The sequence below is a fragment of the Scomber japonicus genome, chromosome 14 (genome assembly GCF_027409825.1).
Source record: "Scomber japonicus isolate fScoJap1 chromosome 14, fScoJap1.pri, whole genome shotgun sequence".
Classification (NCBI taxonomy): domain Eukaryota; kingdom Metazoa; phylum Chordata; class Actinopteri; order Scombriformes; family Scombridae; genus Scomber; species Scomber japonicus.
This window is the reverse complement of record NC_070591.1, coordinates 7,153,768-7,176,943: the sequence shown is the minus strand read 5'-3', so window position 1 is coordinate 7,176,943 and position 23,176 is coordinate 7,153,768. Positions and strand designations below refer to the sequence as shown.

Below are 23,176 nucleotides of genomic sequence, written 5' to 3'. Positions count from 1 at the left end.
GAGAGAGAATAAAAGAGAGGGAGAGGGAGAGAGAGAGAATAAGAGAGAGAGACAGCAGAGAGAGGAAAAAGCAGATAATCACTGAGGGAAAAAAGTCGAGAGAGAGAGAGAGAGAACAAGAGAGAGAGAGAGAGAGAGAAGAGAGAGAGGGAGAGAGAGAGAGAGAGAGAGAAGAAAAAAAGCAGATAATCACTGAGGGAAAAAAGTCGAGAGAGAGAGGGGGGGAGAGGAAGAGAGAGAGAGAGAGGGGGGGAGAGAGAGAATAAGAGAGAGAGAGAGAGGGGGAGAGAGAGAGAGAGGTGGAGAGAGAGAGAGAGAATAAGAGAGAGAGAGAGAGAGAAGAAAAAAGCAGAAAATCACTGAGGGAAAAAAGTCAAAAAAGAGATAGAGAAGAGAGAGGGAGAGAGAGAGAGAGAATAAGAGAGAGAGAGAGAGGGAGGGGGGAGACAGAGAGGGAGAGAGAAAAGAGCAAATGTCACGTTCAATTTGTCAAATAACTTTTCTTTTTTTTTTCTTCTCTTCCTCCATAAAGGCGGCGGCGACGGTGGTGGCGTTACATAGCAGGAGACGGATAATTAAGTGGAAGAGATGGGCAGGAAATGGAAGATGATGGAGGGAGGAGGGGGAGGAGGGAGTGGGGGGGGTTTTCTTCCTTCCTTTTCCTTCCTCCAGATTTCCAGAGTGGATATACGGAGCAGCGGCGGCGGCGGCTCACAGCGTGCCGTCTTCAAAGTAACCACATTTACCACTCTTTGCATTAGCTAAGCCACTTCCACATAATGCCGGAGCCGTGGTGTTGAGAAGTGGATCTAAATCCAGCAGATAGAGAGAGAGACTTTGGATTGGAAAATAACCCCCCCCCCCCTCCCCTCCTCTTCCTCTTCTTCCTCCTCCTCCTCCTCCTCTTCCTCCTCCTCCCCGATACGCCTCATCTCTGTTAGAAGGAGAAGATTTGAATCGACATATCTGTGAAGGGTGATGCAGGACTTTAGGGGCATTTTTTATTTATGTGTTTATTTTTAAATACTAGTGTCACAAAGGGGTACAAACATACTTATAATAATACATTTGGGTCATTTTTTTACTTTTTATTAATAAAACCTGCTTAATTTTTATATTTTTGCTGTTTTTAATAAGTTGAATTGATCCCATGAACACAAGATGGAGCATTTATTTAGTCTTTAGGTTCATTAGTAGCTTTTCTTTAACTAAAAGTATTACTATAAAGTAATAAAACCTGCTTAATTTTTTATTTTTTGCTGTTTTTAATGTGTTAATTTAATTCACATGGACAAACAAAGGGCATAAACATACTTATAATAATACATTTAGGTCATTTTTTAACTTCTTATTTATTAACTTCTATTTAAAAATGTCTGTTAATTCTATATAAAGTAATAAAACCTGCTTAATTTTTATATTTTTGCTGTTTTTAATGTGGTAAATTGCTCTCAGGATGGAGCCTTTTTTAAGTCTTTACACTAATTTCACTTATCACTTGCTTATTTGAGATAGTTATTTTTAAATACATCTGTCACAAAGGGCATTTACATACTTATAATAATGCATGTGGGTCATTTTTAACTTCTTATTATTAACTTCTATTTAAAATGCTGCTTTATTTTTTAATTTTTGCAGTTTTTAATGTTTGAATTGATCTCATAAGCTTAATAAAGAAAACAGGATGGAGCATTTATTTAGTCTTTAGGTTCATTAGTAGCTTTTCTTTACCTTTTTTTTTACTTCTTATTATTAACTTCTATTTATAATGTCCTTTAATTCTATATAAAGTAATAAAACCTGCTTTATTTTTTTTTTTTTTTTGCTGTTTTTAATGTGTTAATTTAATTCACATGAATAAACAAAGGGCACAAACATGCTTATAATAATGCATTTGGGTCATTTTTAACTTTTATTATTAACTTCTATTTAAAATGCTGCATTATTTTTTAATTCTGCTGTTTTTAATGTGTAAATTGATCCAAATAAGCTTGATAAAGAAGACAGGATGGAGCATTTATTTAGTCTTTACACTAATTTTCACTTATCACTGGCTTTATTGAGACAGTAGTCGACAGAACGATCTCATCACAAAGTTCATTAATAGCTTTTCTTTAAACATTGAGTCATATTATAATCCAGGAAGCAATGGGACCAAACGTCCATAAAGGTATTTACATACTTAATAAATGCATTTGGGTCATCTTTTAACTTAATGTGACCTGAATTTAACTTATTAATTAACAGATTCATGAAAAATCCTCCTTAAATTCAACACTTAGTACTTCACATACTTAACTTTTTACTTTCAGCTGTTTTTAATGTGTTAAATTGATCTTAATAAGCTTAATGAAGAAGGCGAGATGGAGTAATTATTACATGCTTTATTAGTAACATAGCAAGTTAGTTCATGAGTTAACAAAGTCTATTAGTAGCTTTTATTTAGCTTTTCGTCTTTATTATAGTCTTCCTCGGTAGATGGTGGTTGCCTAGTAACCATGAAAAGTGTCTCTGGGGTCAATAATGAACTTTAAATCTCAACTTTTTATCCAAAATAGACGAGAAGTCCTTAAAATGCTCCTTTAAAAATGGAAATATTAACTTTTACTTCCAGGGAAAACTTCTACCTGTTGGGGAAGATTGCGCAATATGATGACCCCGGCCCACTTCCTGTCTTCTTTTCCTTCCTTCTTTTCATTCTTTGTTACTTAATTCCTTCCATCTTTTCTTTATGTCTTCTTTTCTTTCCTTCCTTCCTTCATCTGTCCTTCTGTCTTCTTTCTCCTTCTTCCTCCTTTTCTTTCTTTGTTCCTTCCTTCCTTCCATCTTTTCTTTCTGCCTTCTCTTCCTTCTTTTCCATCCTTCCTTCCATTTCCCTTCCTTTCTTCCGTCCATCTGTCCTTTCTGTCTTCTTTCCTTCCTTCCTCCCTGTCTTCTTTCCTTCCTTCCTCCTTTTCTTTCTTTGTTCCTTCCTTCCTTCCATCTTTCTTTCTGTCTTCTCTTCTTTCTTTTCCATCCTTCCTTCCATTTCCCTTCCTTTCTTCCTTCCATCTGTCCTTTCTGTCTTCTTTTGCTTCCTTCCTTCCTTCCTTCCTGTCTTCTTTCCTTCCTTCCTGTCTTCTTTCCTTCCTTCCTGTCTTCTTTCCTTCTTTCCTTCCTTCCTGTCTTCTTTCCTTCCTTCCATCTTTTTTTCCTGTCTTCTCTTCCTTCTTTTCCTTCCTTCCTTCCTTCCATTTCCCCTTCCTTTCTTCTTTCCATCTGTCCTTTCTGTCTTCTTTTCCTTCCTTCCTTCCTTCATTCCTTCCTTCCATCTTTTCTTCCTTCTCCTCCTTCCATTTGTCCTTTCTTCTTCCATCTTCCCTACCTTCCTCACTCCTTGACTCCTTTCTCCCTCCCTTCGTTCCTTTCTTCCTCCATCTGTCCTTTCTGTCTTCTTTTCCTTCCTTCCTTCCTTCCTTTTCCTTCCATTTGTCCTTTCTTTCTTCCTTCCATCTTCCCCTTCCTTCCTCACTCCTTGACTCCTTTCTCCTCCCTCCCTCCCTCCCTCCCTCCCTTCCTTCCTTCCTTCCTCCCTTCCTCCCTTCCTTCCTTCCATCTTTTTAATGATCCGGCCCACATGAGATCAAATTGGTCTGTATGTGGCCCTTGAATGAAAATGAGTTTGACGTCTCTGCATTAAAGTATGCAGGCAGGAAGTCACGTCTGCTCTCTCAAAGCCTTTTTTTATTTTATCTTACATGAAATGACGACTGTGACGAGAGCTTCACGGACAAAAAGCTGCTTGCCAAGTTGAATGAGTCTGAAACACGGTTCGGACAAAAGAAGAACACATTAACCCTCCTGTTGTCCTAGAGGAAAGGAGGAAGAAGGAAGGTAGGAGGGAGGGAGGAGGGAAGGAAGGACAGACGGAGGGAAGGGAGGGAGGGAGGGAGGAAGGAAGGAAGGAGGGAGGGAGGAGGGAAGGAAGGACAGACGGAAGGAAGGAAGGAGGGAGGGAGGAAGGAAAGAATGAAAGGAGGAAAGGAAGGAGGGAGGGAGGGAAGGAAAAAGGACAGAAGGAAGGGAAGGAGGGAGGGAGGGAAGGAAAAAAGGACAGAAGGAAGGAAGGAGGGAGGGAGGGAAGGAAAAAAGGACAGAAGGAAGGAAGGAAAGAGGGAGGGAAGGAAAAAAGGACAGAAGGAAGGGAAGAAGGAAAGAGGGAGGGAAGGAAGGAAGGAAGGAAGGAACAGTTAGAACTATTAGATAAGCCTGTCACTAGTTTCTAAAAGCTTGATTTACTGCAGACCTTTAAAAAAGAGGATGATCCTGAAAGGTTGTCGAAACAGGTCGATGTCACGAGGCAGCATCACCCGAAGTAAAGATGGAGACGGAGAATAACTCAGCTCATATTTTGGGAGAAATGAGCCTCAGTTTAACCCTCCTGTTGTCCTCGAGTCAAGGAAGGAAGGAAGAAGGAAGGAAAGGAGGGAGGAAAGGAAAGGAAAGAAGGGAGGAAGGGAGGAAAAGAAAGGAGGGAGGAAGGAAGAAGGGAGGAAAGGAAGGAAGGAAGGTATGAAAGAAGGACAGAGGAAAGAAAGAGAGAAGGAGGGGGAGAAGAAGAAGAAGGAATAAGGAAGGAAAGGAGGGAGAAAGGAAAGAAGGAAGGAAGAAGGAAGGGAGGAAAGGAAGAAGGAAGTAAGGAGGGAGGAAAGAAGGGAGGAAAGGAAAGAAGGATAGAGGAAAGAAAGAGAGAAGGAGGGAGGGAGGAAGGAAGAATGGAGGAAAGTAAAGAAGGAAGGTATGAAAGAAGGACAGAGGAAAGAAAGAGAGAAGGAGGGAGGGAGGAATAAGAAAGGAAAGGAGGGAGGAAGGAAAGGAAAGGAGGAAGGTGGGAAGACGGAAGGAAAGGTGGGAGGAAGGAAGGAGGGAGGGAGGAAGTAACGGAGGGAAGGAATAAGGAAGGAAAGGAGGGAGGAAGAAGGAAGGAAAGGAGGGAGGAAATGAAAGAAGGAAGGAAGAAGGGTATGAAAGAAGGACAGAGGAAAGAAAGAGAGAAGGAGGGAGGGAGGAAAGAATAAGGAGGTAGGAAGGAAGGAACGAAGGATGAAGGAGGAAAGAAGAGAAGAAGAAGAAAGGGGGATGGAGGAAGTCCAGACGGAAGGAAGGATGGGAGGAAAGAAGAAAGAGTCACCTCTAATGAGACTAACAGATGTAATATCTTATTGATCCCTGCTGAGAGATTCTCTTTTCATTCTCTCCTGCCGTGAAGTCAAATCTCAGCGACGGCTACAGTACGACGGCACTCCGAGCTGAGAGGGGGGGGGGGGGGGGGGGGGGGTGGGGGGGTCAATGTCAGGCTCAAGGACTCGTCAGCGGGTCGGACTCATGCTGACATGTGAAGGTGTCAGCGTAGACCCCCGACCCCCGACACCCCCCCCCCCCCCCCCCGTTCCCTGAGACTAACTCAAGAATAATGACATTGATTTTGTTTTTATTTATTTATTAATAGGAACAAACTATCACCGAGCTCCTTCCTCCCTTCCTCTTTTCCTTTCTCCCTCCCTCCCTCCTTCCTTCCTTCCTTCTTTCCTTCCTTCCCTCCTTCCTTTCTTCCCTCCATCCCTCCTTTCCTTCCTCCCTCCCTCCTTTCCTTCCTTCTTCCTCCCTCCTTTCTTCTTTCTCCCTCCTTTCCTTCCTTCTTTCCTCCCTCCCTCTTTCCTTCCTTCTTCCTCCCTTCTTTCCTTCCCTCCTTTCCTTCCTTCTTTCCTCCATCCTTCCTTTCCTTCTTTCTTTCCTCCCTCCTTTCCTTCCTTCTTCCTCCCTCCTTTCCTTCCTTCTTTCCTCCCTCCCTCCTTCCTCCTGCCTCCCTTCTTTCCTTTCTCCCTTCCTCCTTCTTCCTCCCTTCTTTCCTTACCTCCTTCCTTCCCTCCATCACTCCATCCATCCACCCCCCATCTATCTATCTATCTATGTATCTCTCTCTCTCTCTCTCTCTCTCTCCCTCTCCTCTCTCTCTCTCTCTCTCTCTCTCTCTCTCTCTCTCCCCCCCCCCCCCCCCCCCCTCTCTCTCTCTCTCTCTCTCTCTCTCTCTCTCTCTCTCTCTCTCTCTCTCTCTCTCTCAGCAGTACTATTGGAAACTAAAAACCCAAAAGCTCCAGAGAGTCTTCCCCCGCTGTAACCAGATCTCTACATACATGCTTTAACATCTCTGTGTGTAAAATGGATTTAATAAGTCAGCAGTGAAAGAGATTTAAATCAATACACTGTTGGTCCGTGACAGCAGAGACGTTATATTATTACAGAGCTGGTAGTGGTGGTGGGAGTATTAATGATCGCAGTAGCAGTAGTTTATTTATTTAGGATCATCTGTTATCATGTGACCAAACTATCATACTTAGATCATCAGTAACAAGGAGGCTTTAATAATTGATTATTTGTTTAAATTCTCTGATTCAAGCTTCTTACATGTGAATATTTTCTGGTTTCTTTACTCTTCTATGACAGAAAACTGATTATCTGTAAATTGCAAATCAGCTTTGATTGATTGATTGAAATCAAACGACCAACCCTAACCCAATTAATTGAGAAAATAACTGACAGATTAATCGATAATAAATAATAATTAATTACCGCCCTACTGTTATATGGTTTTTAAAAAACTCTGGAAAGTGCTAGTAAGCTCAAGTTATTACATATACTGTATATATATATAATATGTGAAGTACTAAGAAAGTTACCCTCATTGAAAGAGTAAGTACGATGTTAATATCAGACCTTAGTCCTTATACTTCAAAATCATTATATTTTACTTATAGTCATTTTCCCCTTGTAGTTTTTTCAATGCAATCTTTTTGCAAAGGAAAGGTATTTTTTAGTGTTTCATTAAAATGATCAAAATACTGTATGAGACTGAACTGTTACTCAAAAACATACTTTTATGTCTTAAATGTGACTATTTCCTGGTTTCTTTACTCTTCTATGACAGTAAACTGATTATCTGTTGGTTGCAAATAAGCTTTGATTGATTGATTTAAATTAAACGACTGATCACTTCATTGAGAAAATAATTGACAGATTAATCGATAATGAAAATAAGTTAGTGTTAAATATGATTTTTAAAAAGCTCTGGAAAATGCTAGTAAGCTCAAGTTATCACAGTACTTTACATATTATATATATATACAGTATATAAGAAAGTTACCTCATTGAAAAAGTAAGTATGATCTTAAAATCAGACCTTATACTTCAACATCTGGTATTTTTTTGATGCAATCTTTTTCTATTTTTTTTATTTTTCATTAAAATGATCAAAATACTGTATGAGACCTTTCATGGTGACTGTACTGTTACTTAAAAACATACTTTTGTACTTTCATTTTCACATAAATATTATTCAAGTCATGAGTAGCATTAGTCATGACTACAACATATAAGTATACTTGAATGTTGTCGTCATGACTACCAGGGGTAAGAAGACTGGACTCTCCTTACTCCTGGTAGTACTAAAAATAGCGGCAACTGAACAGCTGAACTCTTGTATGTATAGTAGTCGCAGTAGTCATATTATGTAGTATATAGTAATACCACTTAATACTGTTAGTAGTAGTACTAATACTAGCTGTTATGCGAGTTGTAGTAGTCATATTAGTTTTAGATGAAGTAATAGTTGCAGAGGAAGCAGCAGCAGCAGTAGTAATAGTAATGTTGGAGATTTATTAGAAGTATTACAGGAGAAGTAAGAAGTGTTGTAAAGGTGCTCAAAAGGTGCTAGAAGTAGCAGCAGCAGTAGTGATAGCAGTTATAGTAGTAAACATAGGAATACATGGAGCTGTAGTAGCAGTAAAACTTGCTGTAAATGCAGTATATTATATAGTATGTACTATAAAGCATAAGTAGTAGTTAAAGTAATAGTAGATTAATAATGGTAAAAGTATACAAGTTAAGTGTACAGTCATGCTGAGAGAACCTGAAGCCTACCAAATGTTAAAAATACTAGCACTAGTAGTACTAATTGTAGTAGTCAGTATTACCTAGTAGTGATAATTGTAGTAGTCAGTATTACCTAGTAGTGATAATTGTAGTAGTCAGTATTAGCTAGTAGTACTAATTGTAGTAGTCAGTATTACCTAGTAGTACTAATTGTAGTAGTCAGTATTAGCTAGTAGTAATAATTGTAGTAGTCAGTATTACCTAGTAGTACTAATTGTAGTAGTCAGTATTACCTAGTAGTAATAATTGTAGTAGTCAGTATTACCTAGTAGTACTAATTGAAGTAGTCAGTATTACCTAGTAGTACTAATTGTAGTAGTCAGTATTACCTAGTAGTGATAATTGAAGTAGTCAGTATTACCTAGTAGTAATAATTGTAGTAGTCAGTATTACCTAGTAGTAATAATTGTAGTAGTCAGTATTACCTAGTAGTACTAATTGAAGTAGTCAGTATTACCTAGTAGTAATAATTGTAGTAGTCAGTATTACCTAGTAGTAATAATTGTAGTAGTCAGTATTACCTAGTAGTACTAATTGAAGTAGTCAGTATTACCTAGTAGTAATAATTGTAGTAGTCAGTATTACCTAGTAGTAATAATTGTAGTAGTCAGTATTACCTAGTAGTAAAAAGGGTCTAACGACACCAACTTGAAGGTCGAGTCTTTCATCTTCTACAAATCCACATCCACTTCCTTCCACCAGCTCTTCAACCTGCTCCTCTCCGTCTCCTTCATCACTCCTCCTCTCCAGCATCCTCTTGCCCATCACCGTGGTAACATAGGTGCTCTGTTTCTTCAGGTTGCTTTTGGAGAAGCCCTGGATCTCCTGAGCCAGTGAATGCATCACAGCAGGAGGGGGAGGAAGGAGGTCAACAGGGCAGCAGCTGCAAGACAACCTAAAGTTTTCAGAGGGGAGTTCAACAGATTACTACTAATATTTAGATTGATTGTTTAGATGTAAAGATACATTACAGATTCTCATTTGCTCGACCAAAAAATAAACAACTTTTACAGTATTTTTGAGTCTATTTTGAGTTTGACAGCATGCTCCAGCTGCAGTAGATACATGCTGCACGGTTTGATTTATTTATAGCCTTAAAGCTTTTTGAGGCACATTTACTCTCACAGCCACCTTCAATACACATTATAAAGTCTTGATTTAACACTGAGGTATGTAACAGAAGTAGATAATGGATGATTATGAACACATCATGCAGCGTTTACATTTTTGTTTCACTATTTCGCGCACGTACCTTTTCTAATTGTGCAGAATTGAAGCGACCTGTTCCCAATAAAGCTAGATCATCATTGCTGTAAGTCTGGATGTAAAACTACTGCAGCTGTATGTGTTAATAATGGGTGAATATATGACAGAAACTCAGGCTGTGTAGCAGGAATAATAAAGGCTGAACTGACAGCTGAGTCGGAAGCTGCGTCAACACGGCGATGCGTTTAGGTACTCTGAGTAAAATAGTAAATTGTAGGATTCACTAGGCTGAAATGAACAGTGGTGGAAGAAAGAATCACATCCTTAAGTAAAAATACTAATATCAAAATGTAAAAATACTCTATTATAAGTAAAAGTCTTAAAAATAAAAAATCATACTAAAGTAAAAGTACATAAATATTCTTTTTCTACATTCAAGTCTGAGTTAAAGACATTTCTTTTCCATGAACATTTCTCTTCCTCCTCCTCTGCTTAGTTATGTTTTGATCTGTTTTGTTTAATAGCTCAAACATATAATCAAAAATAAACACAAATACATAAATAAATAACAACAAATAATATATACCAAAAACACTAAAAGTTATAAAAACTAAGCAAAAATATACAAGAAAATTATATTAATTAAGAATTATTGCAGTGCTCCGTCACTATCTAATGACGTTATCATTGTAAAGTCTGATTGCTACAGGTACAAGTTTTAATATTCAGAATAAAGTTGTTTATGGTTACACCAAACCCTCGTCATTGACCTCTTTCTGTTTTGGAAGACTAGCTGATGGGGATCCTAATAATAAAGTACAGTGTAATCTCTTATAAGTGGAGTTTTAAGATAGTGGGTTTCATCCTCACCTGCACATGTGTTTTATTATTTATTTAGTTTTTTCCCATAATTCTCTCTCAAAATGTTTTAAAATTATATGCTGGGTCCACAAAAAAAGGATGTGTGCAAATTATTCATACATTTATTTTCAAAATGTAACCCCTTTAAATTTGACTAAACCGCTTAGACACAAAAAAAACCTAATGACCCAAATGCACATGTGTTTTATTTTAATTTAATTCTAATATATATATATATATATATATATATATCTCACTTTTTATTTCAACAAATGAACCAATTTTTTAAAAAGTGTTTTGATTGTAACGAGGAGTCCCTGAACGCCTCACTCCCGAAACCCTCCTCATCCCTAAAAACACACCGAGCAGGAGCGACGGAGAGGGAGGAGAAGAAGAGGGGTGGAGCACTGTCATGAACATGGGCGACAAAAAAATCTAACAACTACACAAACCCACTGCTTCTATTCCTCTCTTTTGCCTTTTTTTGTGTACTATTATATATTGTTTTTTTTCCCAGGACTTTAATTAGCAGATTTTTTTAACCCCCTGAACACTACACAAAGCTGAAGATGTCTCGGGGAGTGATCCAACCCAGCCAGCAGAAACTGGCTGAAAAGCTCACCATCCTCAACGACAGAGGCGTCGGGATGCTGACCCGTGTATACAACATCAAAAAGGTTCGCACACACACCCAACTGCCTACATACAGTTAATATATATTATACATTTTAAAGCATCTCTAATGTTTAGCTCTCTGATGCTAGCTGTGTGTGTGTAGCTATCGCGTTAGCTTGCGGTAAAAAAGTTAGCCGATGATTTCAACGACGTAGACGTGATTTAAGAGGGATTTTAAATATTTATAATGAGCAGTGTGATATATGTGTATTAAATAGAAAGCTCAGGTTAAGATTAAAGTGTTAAATTGGGAATAAAAGACAAAACACCCCTCCCCGTTCAGGGCCTGGTAATGGCGGCGGTTGGGATAGCTCAATGCTAACGGGTTAGCTCGATATTAGCAGGTTAGCTGAATGCTAGCCAGCTGCTCAATGCTAACGATTTATCTCAATGGGTTAGGGTTAGCTCGATGCTAACAGGCTAACCAGCTGCTAAATGCTAACACAGTCGGGCGTCGTCTCTGCTCCACACCAAAAAAAAAAAAACAACACACAGGCACAGACAGCAGCTTTATGCTTTAATCTTTTATATGACACACATATTAATCAGGTTTATTTCTATAATAAAAACATAGTCTGGCTGCTTGTAGCTTCCTCACATAAATATAATTATTTTAAACACTTAATTTATCTCCCTTTCCTTATTAAGATTAATCATTTACAGGTAAGTTATAGTTACTATTAGCTACTGTGAAGTAATATCAATAAATTCACATCATACTAAGCCATCAGAGGGCAATATGATTAATAAAAATGCCCTTAAAAATAAATAAAATCAGTGTATTCTTAAATAAGTAAAAGCTATAGAAAATATAAGCTGTTTTTATGTGTGTATTCTACCCCAGCTGAACTGGATAGATGACTAATAGTGAACTGATCAAATAAAGGAGGGACTGTCTTAAAATAATAGCCAGGTGCCCAAATTAACACAGAAATATATATTTTTTTCTTGCTGTAATCATTCCTCCTGTTCATACTGACCATTAGAAAGTCTCTTTATAATGAATTTACAATGTAAGTGATGGAGGACAAAATCTACAGTTCTCATTTTGTGGGGAAATAAAAGGAGATTAATCTTTTATAACGCACATTAATCAGATTTTTTTCTATTATAAAACATAGCTTGGCTGCTGGTAGCTTCCTCACATAAATACATAAATGTAAGTGACAGGCTTGTTTTATACACACCTAATTTATCTCCTTTCCCTTATTAAGATTAATCATTAACAGGTAAATTGTAGTAAGATTAGCTACTGTGAAGTAATATTAATACATTTACATCATAATATGCCAACAGAGGGCAATATGATTAATAAAAACTGTCCTTAAAATAAATAAAATCAGTGTATTATAAAGACAGAATAAGATATATGAACACATAGAGGGGCAAGTAGCTGTTTTCTCAGTGTGTAATCTACCCCAGCTGTAACAAGCAGGAGTTGCTTACTGTACTGAATATACTGAATAAATAATAAATAATGAACTGATCAAATAAAGAAGCTACTTTTTATAATGAATTTATAATGTAAAATGATGAAGGACAAAATCTACAGTCCTCATTTTCTGCAAAAATGTATTTAAAAGTTGATCTGGAGCTGATATGAAGCTTAAAAGTCCAAATGAGTCAAATCAAGTAGATATCTTTCAGTCATTTTAACAGATAAAACTGATTATTTTGTTAGCTTTCAATATAATTGTGCTCTTTTGTACAATTACAGTTACCTGTAAACATTAGTATCAGTCATGTATACCTACTTTTCATGAAGAAAAGGTCCCTACAACTAAATCCTAACTAACTTTTTCTGCATCTTTCAACCAAATCTCACGCTGACAAAACTCAAGTCAGCCGATGAAGACTGACAGGTGGTTGAAAGCTCCAGAAAAGAAACCTAGTGAGTTGAAAATGTATTTAAAAGTTGATCTGAAGCTAATATAAAGCCTCAGATGAGCCAAAATGAGTCAAATCAAGTAGATATCCTTCAACGTTAACATGTTTTTGGTACCAAAGTCCCTCTTTTTGTTACTATACCTCCACCACAGCTCAACAGGGAAACACAAAAAGGGAATTTGATGCTTAAAAAGACTGTAAATGTGTCAGATATCAACTTCATATTTGCTTCACACTAACTTTTAAATGCCTTGTAATTACCAGTATGAACAGGAGGAATGATTACAGAGAGGAAAAACCACTTTCACTTTTCATTTAGACACCAGACATCTATTTTAAGACACTTAAAAACATTGTGAACCTTTCCTTTAACTAGTCCTATCAGCTCTATATGTGTAGCATTTAATATTTCAACCCATTTTCAGTGATATTACGAAGAAAAGAAAGGCAGAAAATGTTAAATCTGCTGCTACAATCCCCCCTCTTAAACACAATATATGAAAATATAATAAATGTATTAACTAACTCCACCAAATCTTGGCATTGTGAGTATAGCAGCAGCAGCAGCAGCAGCAGCAGTAGTAGTAGTAGTAGTAGTGATGACACCAGTGGGTTTGTGGGAGGAAATGAGTAGTGGGTTTGTTTGTGTGCTTCATTATGTGTGATGAATAAAGAGAAAAAAGAGGGCGAGAGAGAGAGAGAGAGAGAGAGGTCAGTCATAGTCCTACTAAAAGTTTTTTTTAAAGAGAGCAGCATAGAAGTTAAAACTGTCTGAAAGCTCATACTGTTTCCTATTTATTGGCATTTTGAGTCATATTACACTGATGTGCACTTATTTCCAAAGGAGTTATTTTTGGATCATTTGAAGCCAACATGAGTCAAAAATCTTTAAAAAAAAAGAAAGAAGTGATTCCCCTCGATACACATGTTGTTTTTATCCTCACATCTGAAGTTATTTAGAAGACAGTATGAGCTATGAGACACACACAAGAGAGAGAAACAGAGAGATTTATGCTGCTGATTACTCTTCTTTATATACGCCCTTCCTTTCCTCCCTCCTTTCCTTCCTTCCTTCCTTCCTTTTTTTCTTTCTGTCTGTCCCCATCATCTTCATATCTATATATCTCACTCACTCTACTTCAGAAACATGCCTCAAAATACTTTCCATGTCATTTTTTAAGTCATTTTTATGTCAAGATATTTAAAAAACAACAACTTTCAGCATCTGTATATTAACAGCTTCACCCCCAAAAGCTAGAAATGAAGAACCAGGACAATAATCTGTGATATTAATAAGGAATATAAATAAGATTTTGGTATTAATTAAACACCAAATTGGAGATTAATGTTAAAATATTTAAAATTCACATATTAATTGTGTCTTAATTATTCATTTATCATCAGTTGAGTCGTTATGTTTCTTAACGAACGCACAGATGACAGACTTGTTATCGGTTTCTACCTTTTGGGAGCGAGTTAATCCATCCTCATTTAAAACGGTAATAAGTATCATCATCATCATCATCAAGATCACATCGCAATATATTTATTTTTTCTTTTCTTATTCTCTGCATATTCATCCTCATTGACATTTATTCATCGACTAAAGTTGCAGAAAACCTTTTAAAAAATAATAATAATAATGTCTCTTTTTATTAATCCTTGGCTGAGTGGCATTACATTTTATTTTGTTTGCTGTGCTTTTTAAATTTTATTATTATTTTTTTTTAAGTCAGTAAATCTTCTAACATCTTTTATTTATTTATTTATTTTGTTGTCTCTTACACACGGCGCTTCCAGGGTATTTATTTAACTTCCTCACCCTCAGGTTAACCTCACCGTAGGCTCTTAAGCCAGTGTGCAGCTAGCTAACAAGACCAGGTTAAAACTATAAGTATATATGATGGTCGGAGTTTGTATGAATCATGAATCACTAGAGACTCAATAATAAATAGGTTCAGGTTCAGGTTCAGGACTTACAAACCTCAGAGGACAGGAGGCTATGCTGTGTCAAAATAATCTCAACTCAAAGCTCCACTAATACTTTATATCCCACAAAAAAATAAACTAATCAGCAAAGAGATGCTTTAAATGATCCTCCAGTGACCCCGCGTTCTCATATGGGGACATTACATTTTAGGTTTGCTGGACTTTTATACTTTAATCTGCTTAATTTTGACCTTTTTGTGCCACGTAGTTGTAGAAAAAGTACTATATATTTAATTAATTAATTGATTAGTATATTAATTGGCAGCCATCTTGGCCAAGTCAATCAACAGTCTGTCTACAGCCAAAGTGAACCAGATACAAAACCTTATCAAATTCAATGGTTGAAACTTGTTAATTTATGCCTAATAATGTTTGTAGTTTATTCTGCTTAACTTTGACCTGCTGGCCTCGTTCATACAAACCTTTCTATGCCACTTGGTTGTAGAAAAAGTACAATATATTTAATTAATTAATTGATAAGTATATTAATTGGCAGCCATCTTGGCCAACTCAATTAACAGCCGATCCCAAGTACATAACCATATCAAATGAATTTATGTTTGATTTATGTTTAATAATGTTTGTAGTTTGATATGCTGCACAGATTTGAATAATTTTACCAATAGCAACAAGCTACGACACTGCTAATCAAGAATATTGGGACTTTATCATTCGTTCAAAGAGAAAATATAAATAAAAGGAAATACACTCGTAAATGAATTGTGTTATACTGTGAAATAAACCCATCGTCCTCCATATGAGGACATTATTTATTTTAAAAACTACCTCCTGTTCAGTGACAAAGCTTAATTTTTGTGCTTATCATTTTTCATACTAATCCTAAATATCTAGGACAGATTAAAAACCAAACCAAACAAATGCTCGGGTCTCAGGAGGTTAACTTATTCAGTCTGTAATGAAGCTATAATAAAAATCTAAACTGTTAAACTGCTTATAAAATAAAAGGAAAGTCAATATAAACTGATCTGTTAATTTTTATATATAAACATAAATGTCGATATAATTGGCAGATATCAGCCTATCACTGATTATATTGATATCGGCATATATGTTGTCTGATATGTACCGATATTTATTTTAAGTTATATAGGCGGCATTTAATGTATATTTGATCCTTTTTCTTAATTCAATATTAGTGAATTTTAATGTATGTTTTCTCTTTTTTGTTATTTAGTTTAGTTAGTTATAAAAGTAACTTTATTGTCATCATATTGAGGATCAGACAACAATATAATGACATTTAGAAAGTACTCCCTGAGGCATAAGAACATAGAAGACTTAAATAAAACATTAAATAAAGTATAATACAGTATAATACAGTAATACAGTACAGTATAAAAAGCTGCATGCACAGCAAACAGCCTTGTTGTAACAGTAGGCCATGTGTAAACAATTAAAACCATTTTAAAGGCACACAGGTTTTATTATTACACAAAAATAATTATTTATGATTATTAAATTCCCAGTGAGGTTCATTGTTTCAGTGCATTGATGTCATTTTATTCAATAACATTTATTGTCATACTGTAAAAGATCACAGCCTTTATTGGATATATTTTTCATAACTGCAACAAATGTATGTTTATATTCTTTATATATAAAATGATCAGCTGATATATTGATATTATTTGGTGATATTTGGTTGTTTTTTTACTGCTTAATATCGGCATCAGCCTCAGAAATCCAGTATCGGTCGAGCTCAATAAAGTCAAAACATGAAGCTTCAATTTACATTCAAACTAATGTGGCAGCTACAATTATTAGATTTAATATATGAGACCAAATATAATAAAGCAAATACAAAAAAAATAAATAAATAAAATTAGACGTTAAAATCACACTATAAATTAAAAGCCAGAATAACCAAATTATTTTTTTTACAGAAGGAGTCATTATCAGATATCAAAAAAAGACATTAGAGCTTAGAGCCTGCAATAAATCAGTAAAGAGCTGCACAGGTTAATTAATCGGATTGTGTTTTCCCCGGCATGATGGCGGACGTTTCCCGACTGATCGTCTCAGAAGTCGAGCTGCTACGAAACATCTCCGAAAACGGCAAGTAAAAAAAAAAAAAAAAAAAAGAAAGAAAAAGTAAAGTAAATTTGCAAATAGGCGTTTATTTGGATAAACTGAATACATATTGGGAAGATTAAATTGTTAGAGTTAGGGTTAGGGTTAGATAAAATATTAACAGACCTGCAGTGAAAATGACAGCAGCTCAAAATCTGGCTGAGCATTCATTAAATCATTCAGTTAAATTTCTCCTGACTACAGTAATAAAACAGCAGAGTCTCTTTTATGGAAGGAAGTCAACACATATATTTATCAGGTCGACAGGATGTTCTCTAAATACAGTAACAAGCAGCAGGATGTGCTGTGTCTGTATCTACTGTAACATCACTATATTAATATATATACACACAGGATGTAACAACATGAGCAGCTGTACATTTAAATAAAAACAGCAGTTACAACATGAACAGCTGTACATTTAAAAACAGCAGTTACAACATGAACAGCTGTACATTTAAATAAAAACAGCAGTTACAACATGAACAGCTGTACATTTAAAAACAGCAGTTACAACATGAGCAGCTGTACATTTAAATAAAAACAGCAGTTACAACATGAACAGCTGTACATTTAAATAAAAACAGCAGTTACAACATGAGCAGCTGTACATTTAAATAAAAACAGCAGTTACAACATGAACAGCTGTACATTTAAATAAAAACAGCAGTTACAACATGAACAGCTGTACATTTAAATAAAAACAGCAGTTACAACATGAACAGCTGTACATTTAAATAAAAACAGCAGTTACAACATGAGCAGCTGTACATTTAAATAAAAACAGCAGTTACAACATGAACAGCTGTACATTTAAATAAAAACAGCAGTTACAACATGAACAGCTGTACATTTAAATAAAAACAGCAGTTACAATGTTTAGTGTAATAACCACATGACAGATAAAATATTAAGTGTTTTATTTAAACTTGATTGCGCAATACAAAGTTTTTTTTTTTTTTAAAAGGCTGGAGATTGTCCTGCTTTTTAAGAGGTCGGCTTCAAATTGACCATAAATTGAATAATATGAATAATGATAAATACAGTAACAAGCAGCAGGATGTACTGTATCTGTATCTACTGTAACATCACTATATTAATATATATACACACAGGATGTAACACGTGCAGCTGTTAAATATAAAAGCAGTAGTAATACTAGTAATAACCCTATGATTAAGATTTTTTTAAAGCCTTCAGAATTACCTTTAATTAAATAATAATAATTATAATAAACTTTATTTCTATGGCATCTTTCCAAACTAAAGTTACAAGCTGCTTCACATAATGTAATATACACCATTTAAGCAAAAAATATAATTAACAGTAATAAAAACAATAGCCAAACATAAATAAATGACACAAATGAGTTGTTATTGTTGTTATGCTCCCCGCGTTTGTAGATGTTAATCTATAATGTGCTTTTAATGGAGCTGGAGGAAATTATAATTATCATTATTAATGTTAATAAACTTTAATAAACTCTCCTCATACTGTTCATACTCTGAGTCATAATTAGGGTTGCAAAGGGGTGGAAAATTTCCGGTAAATTTCCATGGGAAGTTAAGCTGGGGAATTTTGGAAATATTCCAAATTGGAAACTTTTCATGGGAATTTATGGCAATTGAGAGTAATTTAGTGGAAAGGTATCATATCTAAGCAAACATAATTGTTTAGTTACAAGCTAAATGATACAATTAAAACAGATTTATTTATAAGTTGAACAATCAAACAGAACAAAAACAACTGTGCAGTCCCCAGGCTCAAAAGTCTGGCTTCAAGTTGTGCGCTCTTTAGTAAATTCCCGGTTTATTCCCGTTAATTCCCATGGAAAGTTTCCAAGTTTGAAAATTCCCGGAATTTTGCAACCCTAGTCATAATTGGTGTCTATTCTCCATCAGTTATTAATAAATGTTTGATTATTCCTCAGTGAAGCTGTCAGACAGCAAACAAAGTGTATTTATATTTATTTATGGGAAAGAAAATACATCCATATATATATTCACAATCACTATTATATGTTCCAGGAGAATATTTAGTAAAATATGAAGATTACATGTTTAAATGTTTAAATGCATCAGCTGCACAAAAAAATAAAATGATGCATTTTATCTAAATGTTTGTATACTGTGGGTCACATTAGGGAATATCCAGATAAAATATAAGTTTATGGTGTTGTTAAAGCTCCTATTGTCCTCGAGTCAAGGAGGGAAGGGAGGAAGAAGGAATGAAAGGAGGGAGGGAGGGAGGGAGGAAGAAGGAAGGAAAAAGGAAGGAAAGGAGGAAGGAAGAAGGAAGTAAGGGAGGGAGGAATAAGGGAAGAAGGAAGGAAGGGAGGAAGAAAGAAGGAAGGGAGGAGGGAGACAGGAAAAGAGGAAGGAAGGACAGAAGGAAGAAAGAAAGGGGGATGGAGGAAGGAAAGAAGGAAGGGAGGAAAGAGAGAAGGACAGACGGAAGGAAGGTAGGAGGGAGACAGGAAAAGAGGAAGGAAGGAAGAAAGGGGGATGGAGGAAGGAGAGAAGGAACAAACAGTCAAAACAGACGGGGTCAATTTGACCCAGGAAGAGAAAGATTAAAGCTCTCAAATGTTAAAAATGGGTCAAATGTGACCCTGAGCAGCATGTAAGGATTGAGCTAAATAACATGAACAGAATATTATACAGTAACGTAAAACCTCTCTGACACAATCCTCATAAAAACAGAGCATTTAAAACTGTTTCTCAAAGTTTTTTAAGTAGTTAATCTTTTAACCCTCCTGTTGTCTTCGAGTGAAGGAAGGGAAGAAGAAGGAAGGAAAGGAGGAAGGAAGGAATGGAGGGAGGGAAGGGAGGAAGAAGGAAGGAAAGAAGGAGGGAGGGAGGGAGGAAGGAAGAAAGGAAAGAAGGAAAGAATGAAGGAAGGAGGGAGTGAGGGAGACAGAAAAAGATGGAGGGAGTGAGGGAGGAAGGAAGGAAGGAGGGAGGGAGGGAGGAAGGAAGGAAGGAGGGAGGGAGGAAGGAAGGAGGGAAGGGAGGAAGGAAAGAAGGAGGGAGGGAGGAAGGAAGGAGAGAAGGAGGGAAGGAAAGAAAGAAGGAAGGGAGGAAAGAAAGAGAGAAAGAAGGAAGGAAGGAAGGAAGGAACAGTCAAAACAGACGGGGTCAATTTGACCCGGGAGGACGACAGGAAGGTTAAATAAAAGAAGAAAACCTGATATATTTTTTTTCTTTTTGGCATTTAGATTTCCTCGAGTTCATTTTTACCTCCAACTGAAATAATTAACCTGCATTGAAAACCGATATAATGGTAGTTTTAATTTGTATTTTGCACCACTGAGTTTTATTTTCTCCACTCTTTAACTTTATTATTGATTATTTAGTTTTTTATATGACTGCTGCTCCTCACTGCATACTTATTGTAACTTGTAGCCCGATCACAGCCTCATTATTATCTACAGTAGATAAAAGTAACATGAATAATTACCTACTGGAGAAAAAGAAGGTTGACATTTAAAGAAAGACCCTCCTCCTTTTATCACCAGCTGCATTTTTTTTTTTTTTTACCCTCATTTTTAATTTCATAGTCCATTTTTATGAGCGATTAACGACATTTGCACAAGAATCCCATTAATGTAGTTTAATCTGAGCAGTAAAACGAAGCTTTAACAGACTTGCTGGCACATTTTTAATGATTTTAAACTTTTAATATGAGACTGATTTGATTATAAATGAGGCGGTCGTTGTCTTTGAGGGCTGAAATCGATCTATCGGTGAAAAGCCAGTGTTGTATTTTTGATTGGGAAACCTGCAGATAATCTACGAATTAGACTTTTAAATGTGTGCAGTAGCTTTATTTTATTTTTATTTTTCTTGTTGGTACTCATGAAGCAGTGAGAATAATGCCTGAATACTTTAATTAAGAGGAGCTTCTGTTATATAATACTAGCAGGACTGTAGTAGATTAAATGATAAGGGTAAAATCTAATTACTAGTGTTAAAATCTCAGTTTTTCTGTCTTTACTCTCTATTTCCTTCACTGTTTTTTGCCTATTTTTCTTCAGCTCAGCAGATTTTAGAAAGTTAAATATCATTAAATTATTAATAATGAAACTCTGACGTCTCTACAGCTTTATAACATACTGCAGGTTTATCAAGAGGAACTTTATTTGCTATTATGTTCAGGCAAGAAGTGAAAGCTAATCTGAAAGCTGGACCTTTTCTGTTTATTAGCAGCTAAAACATTCAAAGTACGGACAGTGTACTTAATAATTATGTCAATTTTTTATTGTTTAGTTGTATTTTGTTCTCCTACAACTTGTTAGAGATGAACAATATACTACTTATAATAAAAGTACCATCACAATCTTAGTGGGAGCTTGTGAAATGAGACTATTTATTGGTGATTTAATCAATTATTTGAATTTAATTTACATTTAATAGAATAACTTGAAAGTCTTTACAACTTTATACATGATTAACTGAGCTGAGAAGTACCTTAAAGTTAAAGAGAGGAAAAATATTATCATTACACTCAATAATTATGTAGATTTTTTATTGTTTAGCTGTAAATTAGATTAAAAATAAATGTACCGATTGTGTTCAGTTCATCTTCTTCTCTCTGTAGCTCTCATAAAAAACTCAGAGATTTGTGCTCAAGTTTGTTTTCCAGTCATCATTTCACTAATTCACATGTAATCAAATCCTTCTGTTAACCTTTTCTGTAATTGTGCTGCCTCCGAAATCCCCTTTTTATATATTCTGTCTGAACACACAGTTAGTAACAAAAAGGAAGAAACACAAAACAAAACAGGATCATCAATTTTAAATAATAGTGATACATTTGTTAATCAGTCTTTAATTCTGTATTGATGATAATTGTATTTATTGTACAACACACACACACACACACACACACACACACACACACTAATAGATATTAAATAATAAAGTAGATGTACAAATTAAAACACCTTTTTAACCCTCCTGTTGTCCTAGAGTCAAGGGAGGAAGGAGGAAGGGCCTTAACCCTCCTGTTGTCAGGAGGAAGGAAGGAATGAAGGAAGGAAAGGAGGAAGGATGAAAAGAGGGAGGAATTTAGGAGAGAAGGAAAGGAGAGAGGAAGGGAGGGAGGGAGGAACGAAGGAGGAAGGGCCTTTAACCCTCCTGTTGTCAGGAGGACAGAAGGAAGGAAGGAAGGAATGAAGGAAGAAAGGGAGTAAGGATGAAAAAATGAAGGAATTTAGGAGAGAAGGAAAGGAGGGAACAAGGAAAGAGGAGTAATCAGGGAGGAAGGAAGCAAAGGAGGGAAGAAGGAAAGAGGAGTAAGCAGGGAGGAAGCAAGGAAAGGATGGAGGGAAGGAAGAAGGAAGGGAAGGAGGGAAGAAGGAAGGAAGGAAAGAGGAGTAAGGAAGGAAAGAAAGAAGGAAAAGTAGTAAGGACAAAAAGAGGAAGGAAGGAAAGAACAGTCAAAACAGACGGGGTCAATTTGACCCGGGAGGACGACACGAGGGTTAAAGTTAAAAATATGATCAGTACACTTAATAATAATTATGTAAATGTTTTATTATTTAGCTGTTTTATTTTCTCCTACAACTTGTTAGAGATGCAATATATACTACTTATAATCACAGTCATACTGGGATCCATGAGGACTTGGCGGCTGTTGTTGTTTTTATTTAATTTAATTTTTATTTATTTATTCATTTTTGTAACTATTACCAGACTATAGTCATGAATAACTGTGTCCAGCATTGTATCCTCACACTCACCTCACTATGCAACTATTTAAAGCAAAAAACCATCTCCGAAGCACCATCGGTGTGCTTGCTTCGGAGATTAGGGAGTTTTTTCACCACCGTCAGTTACTATAGCAACAGCCACGGAGCTGAAATGTGGAGCAAATATCTCAGCCAAGGGACAAAAATACCCCAAAAAACTGCAGGGGCCAAACGTCTGTCTTCTTCACACTGTTCTCAATACGAGAGTTTAGTCAGCCATTATTATTATTATAATTATTATTATTATTATTATTATTATTATTATTATTTCAGTCCTTTTTCACACTCTTTAAAAAAAATGTGTTTTTTTGAATTTATTTTTTAAATGTGTCTGAGTGCGTAGGTAGGGATACTTTCCAAAAAGCGTGTGTTTTAAAAAAAAAAAAAAAAAGGGGGGGGGGGGGGCAAAAAAATTGGGGGGGGGGGGGGAGTGAGCACATGTTGACGTAGCATGTGTTTTTTAATTTTAATTTTTTTTATTTGTTTAATTAAATAAATAAACACAAGAAATGCAACAAGTGCTGTCCCTAACTAAACTCTCAGACATAGGACACACCTGTATGAGAGTGTGTGTGTGTGTGTGTGTGTGAGTGTGTTAACGGGTGCCTGTGTGAGGACCGTCAGTGATCCAGCAGTTTTTGTCTGGGTGGGCTCTTTGTTTTTGATTTCTTCTCTTCTTCTCTCCGTTCCAATGCTTCCCCCCTCTCCTATGCAGCAAGGACAAGTTTGGAAGGTTTGCAAAGTTTA

General features: G+C 36.0%; 2 protein-coding genes across 4 annotated transcripts in view; one reads left to right on the top strand and one right to left on the bottom strand.

The window, feature by feature from the left end:
• The window catches only part of LOC128372408 (dual specificity protein phosphatase 19-like), a 25,780-nt gene extending 16,429 nt beyond the window's left edge, over positions 1–9,351 (bottom strand). Inside the window, exons 1-2 of one of the 2 annotated variants that reach the window (XM_053332443.1) lie at positions 9,221–9,351; positions 8,586–8,863 (exon numbers count right to left, since the gene is read on the bottom strand). In XM_053332443.1, the coding sequence (XP_053188418.1) occupies positions 8,586–8,811 (226 nt within the window). In that variant the 5' untranslated portion in view covers positions 8,812–8,863; positions 9,221–9,351. The remainder of the gene's footprint in view (positions 1–8,585; positions 8,864–9,220) is intronic. The other variant, XM_053332442.1, reaches the window with a different exon arrangement.
• A 1,078-nt stretch (positions 9,352–10,429) lies between these two features.
• Positions 10,430–23,176, top strand: part of nckap1 (NCK-associated protein 1) — a 48,501-nt gene continuing 35,754 nt past the window's right edge. Inside the window, exons 1-2 of one of the 2 annotated variants that reach the window (XM_053333673.1) lie at positions 10,430–10,712; positions 16,630–16,662. In XM_053333673.1, coding sequence (XP_053189648.1) covers positions 10,605–10,712; positions 16,630–16,662 — 141 coding nt within the window. In that variant the 5' untranslated portion in view covers positions 10,430–10,604. The remainder of the gene's footprint in view (positions 10,713–16,629; positions 16,663–23,176) is intronic. The other variant, XM_053333674.1, reaches the window with a different exon arrangement.